The 6,684-nt window shown below is 44.2% G+C and overlaps 1 protein-coding gene across 3 annotated transcripts in view; it reads left to right on the top strand.

Moving 5' to 3' along the window:
- Window positions 1–3,099: 3,099 nt before the first annotated feature.
- The window catches only part of c9orf72 (C9orf72-SMCR8 complex subunit), a 44,366-nt gene continuing 40,781 nt past the window's right edge, over window positions 3,100–6,684 (top strand). For all 3 annotated transcript variants that reach the window (XM_061844158.1, XM_061844157.1, XM_061844159.1), the window contains exons 1-2: window positions 3,100–3,260; window positions 4,656–5,149. In XM_061844158.1, the coding sequence (XP_061700142.1) occupies window positions 4,703–5,149 (447 nt within the window). In that variant the 5' untranslated portion in view covers window positions 3,100–3,260; window positions 4,656–4,702. The remainder of the gene's footprint in view (window positions 3,261–4,655; window positions 5,150–6,684) is intronic.

The raw sequence follows: 6,684 nt of genomic DNA, 5'->3' as shown, positions 1-6,684 counted from the left end.
GCTACAGGGAGACGTCATCGACTAGGCCCACATGAACAAGACCGTCTGTCACCCCGGCATGGTGAACACCCGCTCTGTAGTTGAACAACGGTTTTGGTGGCCAAACCTGGGAAGGCACGTGAGGGATTATGTCAATGCGTGCGCAATCTGTATGGCCAATAAGACCTCTCGCCTGCGACCAATGGGTGACCTATGGCCACTACCAATTCCCTCGCATCCCTGATCACACATTTCTCTAGACTTTGTTACAGGTCTACCCTGCTCCCAGGGGAACACGGTGGTACTCTCAGTCATCGATCGGTTTTCCAAGATGGTCCACTTCGTACCAGTTCCTAAGATTCCGTCTGCCAAGCAGACTGCACAGCTCCTGATAGACAAAGTCGTCCGCTATCATGGTCTGCCAGTGGATGTAGTGTCGGACAGAGGACCGCAATTCGTGTCTCGGTGCTGGAAGGACTTCTGCGCCCTCATTGGAGCAAAAGTAAGCCTTACGTCAGGGATTCATCCGGAGTCCTATGGGCAAACGGAAAGAATAAATCAGGATCTGGAGACCGGTTTACGCTGTCTAGCATCACATGATCACAGCACATAGAGCCAGCACCTCGGATGGGTAGAATATGCCCACAACTCACTGCCTTCCACTTCCACAGGTATGGCTCCGTTCCACATTGTTCATGGGTACCCCCCATCTCAGTTTCCATCTGTGGCCCCCCGACTCCGCGGTGGCATCCGCATTGGCAGTGGTGAGATGCTGCAAGCGGACCTGGGAACTATCCAGGAAGACGCTACTATGAATGGGCAGCTCCTACAAGTCTGCAACAGATCTCAAGAGAAGAAGGTCACCACCGTTCAAAGGGGGACAACACGTATGAATGTCCACAAAGGATCTTCCGCTGCAGATAGAGTCACCCAAGCTAGCTCCCAGGTTCATGGGTCCCTTTCCCATCACCAAGATCGTTAACCCTGTCGCTGTTTCGTTAAAGCTTCGATGAGGGTTCATCCCACATTCCATGTGAGCCGGCTTCGACCGAGTCTTCCATCGCCATTAGTCCCCTCAGTCAACCCCCCTCCGCCCCCCCGCATGATCGATGGAGGTCTGGTGTACTCGGTATGTTGGCTTATATCATCCATTCGTAGAGGGAGGGGGGTTCAATACCTGGTGGACTGGGAAGGATATGGCCCAGAAGAACATTCCTGGTTCCCGTCCTGTTTTATTGTGGACCCTAGCCTTATCAGAGACTTCCACACATCCCATCCTGAGGCTCCTGGGCCGTCTGGAGCCGGCCGTTGAGGGGGCGGTACTGTCATGGTCCTGCCGGTCCCAGCCCTGGCGGTTCAGGTCCCCTGCACACCTACGCCTCATCAGGGATAATTAACCCTAGTATATATAAGGACCCAGTGGATGGTCTGGCTTTGCCAGATCGTTGCCATCTATGCTTCGTTCCCGCACTTCCTTGTTCCTGATCCTGAATCCCTGTGGACAAACCTCCGCCTGTCCTCCGACCAACCCTGTAAGGTTGACGCTCTTGAGGCTGCCGCTCTCTCTGACTGACTCTCCGGCTTACGATCTTGGAACGAATAAAGACCTTCTTTTAACTGCCTCCCTGTCTACCGAGTCGTGCATTTGGGTCCACACTAGACTTCTGGTTATGACAGCCATATTGGCTGCATCCCCTCTCCGTGACGTCACCTGGGACATGGGCCATTGAAAACATGCGGTGGTAACCCTACTGTGGGAGACGAACACGCTTCTTCTGACACGGAAGCTCTTTTTGAAGAAGAGAACACACAACCGAGTGAAGTTTCCGGGGCAATATTACCCTATTGTTTTGAGCCATATTTAGATGATATGTGATCACGGACAAACTGCCTCCCTGTCCAGTCCACTTCCGCGGCGGAGATGACCCATTGCAGCCTGGTGTCACAACGAGCCACCACGGCCGAGCCTGCCGCTGGACTTGTCGACAAGTCATTTTCGGCTTATCATGATGTCGAGCCGGGACGCTTTACGGCGTTGTCGTCGCATGCGGCTGAGTGTGGCATTGTCGGCAGCGTTCTTCAGAGCTGCCAGCGTCTGCGATCCTGACACGCAGCCTTCGCCGAAGCCGTGACCGGCGGACGCAGCGCCTGCGCCGGGGTGGCTCATTTTTGGCGCCGAGGTGGGTTATCACAGAGCCGAGCCAGGCTGCTTTAGGGCGGTGTCGTCGCAGGCGGCTTAGTGTGGCATTGTCGGCAGCGTTGTTCAGAGCCGCTGCCGTCTGCTACCCCGATGCACAGTCTTCGCTGGCGAGGTGATGCAGCAGCCTTCGCTGGTGAGCCCGACGCCGTCTGACGCGCACATCGACACATTTAGCATGCCTGTCATATGTACGCAGATCTTTTGTTAGATTATGAGAGACCGATTACGTGGTCTGTCCCAAACTATAATTTTTTTTTAGTAGCTGTATACACACCTACCTGGAACACACAAAGTTGTCGTCCTTTGCACCTGTGCAATCCATTTTTCACGATGAACCGGGTCTCTTGCAAACTTATGAAGGGTAAATCCATTCTCCCAAGTGTTCGAGCAATGTCCAGCAATGCAACGATCCGGGATTTTGGCCAACATGAAGGAACAACGAGCTACCTTCCCGGAGGTAAAACTAATAGAAACAAACAAGTCCACTGGAGGGCGGTCCTGTCATGTACTTCACGTCTTGCTTCTTCTCGAAAACAAATCCCTGGAGAGGATTTTCATGGCGGGAGTTACAAAAACCTGTTTTGGTCAAAGTCATGTTTTGTGGTGAAAAAACGCATGGGTCCATGTCGGCTGCCGTTTTTTCCATTAATGACATACGATAAATCATGCATTTCATGACACTGGCCCTTTAATTCTCGAGGTATCTGTTCTGTATTTGGTGTTGTTTAATTTTCTTATAGTTGTCACTTAGAGTATTTAAATAAATATTATTTTTATACGAAGGTGTGTTGTGTAGGTAATAGGAGGTCTCAATGAAAAACAAAAGTCTCAAAATAAAAACAAAACAAACAAACAAACAAACAAACAAACAAACAAAAAAGCATTCGATGCCCCGGTCCCTCATGACGTCATCAGTACGTACCAGGAAGTATTTTGACAACAGTCGTACTGCTGTGTGGGCTCTTCACTTAGATATCACATATCAGATGACAGACACGGAAAAACGCATTAGAAGTTCTGAAACATTAAGCTTACGCGACTACACCACAACCAGAGGGTCGTGACCAAACGACGAAAAAGGGTAAGTTAGGACAGGGTCTCTATCTTGTCGGCCTAGCTATTTTGTTAGCACGGCTAAATTAGCTGCTGTTAGGTTCGGTTAGGTTAACAAAACGTTTTGTATTTTTATTTATTTATGTATTTATTATAGCAACACATTTGTTCACATTCCGTAGGTCGTGCTTCATATTATTGTTTTGTAACAATATTTGCAGACAGAGCTAATATCGAAGACTATTGTAAAAATTGTCTTATTAACATTAACTGCTGGTCTGCAGATGTAGTTCATGGCTGAGTCCGACAAACCTGCAGGAATAGTACTGAGGTGGTGGTGAATGCGCTATGCAATCACTCTTGTAAAAGATGCAAATTATGTAGCGGTATTTTTCTTATTCCATCATTAAGTGGAACCGAGCCATTGCAACAGTTTTAAGTAGTTTTGCCAACCAAGAAAATGGGAGTACTGTTACTTAATCCATGATTTTTGTTAATGTATAGGAATATGTATAATTTTGATGGTTGTACCTTATGGCAAACGAACATCCAAAATTCAATCTCTAAATATTGCAGAACAATTTTTTAACGTTGACGTTATGCAGGAATTTTGCCTCTGGAAAGTCTTTTCCCAAGTGTTTAATGAAGCTATATAATTTACAAGTACATGTACTGGGGGGTTGTCACAAGTGTTGTGACCAGAACAACAGAACAAAGCGGTCAGAGCATATAACTCCCATTCTAAAGTCCCTTCACTGGTTTCCAGTCAGTTTTAGAATAGATTTTAAAGGTCTGCTATTGGTCTATAAACCACTAAATGGTTTACCTCCTGAATATATACAAGAAATGCTCATGGAATGCAAACCAAGTAGGGCTCTGAGCTAGAGTGACTCAGGTCTAATAATGGAGTGCAGAATCCAAAGCAAACATGGTGAAGTAATATTTACCTATAAGTTGCCAACTGAGGTGATGTCAGGCCCAACTGTGAGTGTTTTTAAATCCAGGGTAATAACGCTTCTTTTTTTTAATGTGTTTCGAGTACTTCCAATATTCTGTGATATTTCTTGAACTAAAAGCTTTTTTAATTGTAATATTTATTTTCAAAAGTTTTTCTTTTTGTATTTGAATGTTTTTAATCACGTTACCTTGTATATGAAATGTGCTATACAAATAAATTTGCTTTGCTTTGCTTACTGTCTGTATGTCAGTAGTGGCAGTGAATTATTTTACAATTTGTTGAAATTTACAGACAAAATAAGCCATGGAGAAATGTTTCCTTTGAACCAGAATATAAGTGCAGAAGCCATACGTTTTGTTTTTTTTTATTTTATGTTGGGGGGGTGCTGTATGACTTTGATTCTGACATTTTACTGGTTTCAAATTTACAGTGAATTATATGGATTTGTTTTGTTTTACATTTCAGATTTACCGTGATCCAGCTGTTCAGAAGACTGTAATATTCATATTTAAATGTCTTCTGGTTGTCCACCCCAGTCACCGGCTGTGGCAAAATCTGAAATAGTAATTGAGGGAGAATGCCCACTGCTGGCTGCCACTTTTGCATACTGGGATAATATCCTAGGTCCACGTGTCCATCACATTTGGGCACCAAAGGTTGATCATATGATGTTCCTCAGCGATGGAGATGTGACCTTCCTGGCTAATCACACATTAAATGGAGAGATTCTGCGCAGTGCCGAGTGTGGTGCAGTGGACGTGAAGTTTTTTGTTCTGGCAGAGAAGGGCGTCGTCATTGTGTCACTCATCTTTGATGGTGAGCTCAAAGGGGACAAGAACACTTTCGCCTTGTCCATTATTCTGCCGCAGACAGAACTGGCCTTCTACCTGCCTTTGCACACCATCTGTGTGGAGAGGCTAAAGCATGCAATCCGGAAGGGACGCATTTGGATGCAAAAGGTAGCTTTGACACTTCACATGATCACCAGGGCGTTCACTCTTTCCTTTAACATTGCAGTCGCAACCTCAAACTATTGAGGAGTCATTGGTTTGATCTAGGCAAGGGTCGGTTACTGGTTTCAAAATTGATGAAATTTTCCATCATACCGTGCCTGGTGTATGTGTGTTTTTTGTTTTTTTTTTTTCTTTCCAGAATGCTGTCTTGGAATGATCATTTGCAACCAGCTACGTGTGTCAGTATGTCTATCATTTGTGAAATAAATGTTCATCCAGGTCTGTCCCTCCCCATTTTGACTCCATAAAACAGCAACCATCTCTGGTAAAACAGGAGAGTAATTTTACACAAATAGGTAAACTCATTTGAAACAGATTTTGCATATTCATATTTAAAAAGTGTTTTTGACAGTCATTTTTATTATTGATGCAATACAGCACGTTAATCACAAGGCCTGCAGGCCAATTTCGGCTAACCATATCTTTTTATGTGGCTTTCGAAAACAAATCATTTCCAACTTCCAGAATTCTTGCAAAAGTCTTCACCAAAATTTCAAGGACTTTTTCCTAACCAAACCTCTCTTTCCAGTAACTTGAACAATAGATGAACAAACTGTCATCCTTGTTATGATTTCAAAACATGTTATCCATCAATTTGTGGTATATATATGCAATAATATGAGAAGGCAATGAAACAAACGTTTTAATGGCCATCTGAAAGAAATTCTAACTACAATGTGGGCCACAATAAAAATTAGTTTGACACTCCTTTGCGACAAATTATTCCTCACTTAATTTATTCCAGTAAATTTATTAGTATTTTATTTAGAAAAGTACAGTTTAATATAAACTTTAAATGTCAGAAATTTATTAATTTAAATATTCTATACATTGTGGAAAACTATTGATAGACAGAAAAAAATTAATATATAAAACAGTTTGCAACCCAAGTTGTTGTTCACTGCATACACTTTTCAAAACAATACATTTTACAGCTGTAATTGCAATACTGCAATACAAAGAAACCATGATGTTTTTGCTCAAGGTTAGCATTTAGTCAGAATATTATGTTGTCCTGTGCCTCGTTTGTTGGTGATTTTTCTGGCACTTAGACTGCCCAGTGTTGCAGGAAAGATGGATCTGAGTCCAGCTAACTATGGGTCAGGCAGGGTTGACCCCAAGTATTTGAAGTCGTCCACCCTCGCTATCTCTTCTCCCTGTAGCCTCACTCTTCCCCCTCTACTTTTCTCATTCATGCACATATATTCTGTTTTACTTCGGCGAATCTTCATTCCTCTCCTTTCCAGTGCATGTCTCCATCTTTCCAATTGTTCCTCTGCATGCTCCCTGCTTTCACTGCATATGACAATATCATCTGCGAACATCATGGTCCAAGGGGATTCCAGTCTAACCTCATCTGTCAGCCTATCCATTACCACTGCAAACAGGAAGGGGCTCAGAGCTGATCCCTGATGCAGTCCCACCTCCACCTTAAATTCCTCTGTCACACCTAAGTCACACCTCACCATTGTTCTGCTGCC

Source organism: Syngnathoides biaculeatus, chromosome 15, assembly GCF_019802595.1.
Source record: "Syngnathoides biaculeatus isolate LvHL_M chromosome 15, ASM1980259v1, whole genome shotgun sequence".
NCBI lineage: Eukaryota > Metazoa > Chordata > Actinopteri > Syngnathiformes > Syngnathidae > Syngnathoides > Syngnathoides biaculeatus.
The sequence above is the reverse complement of the archived record's forward strand: the minus strand, read 5'-3'. Positions and strand labels throughout refer to the sequence as shown.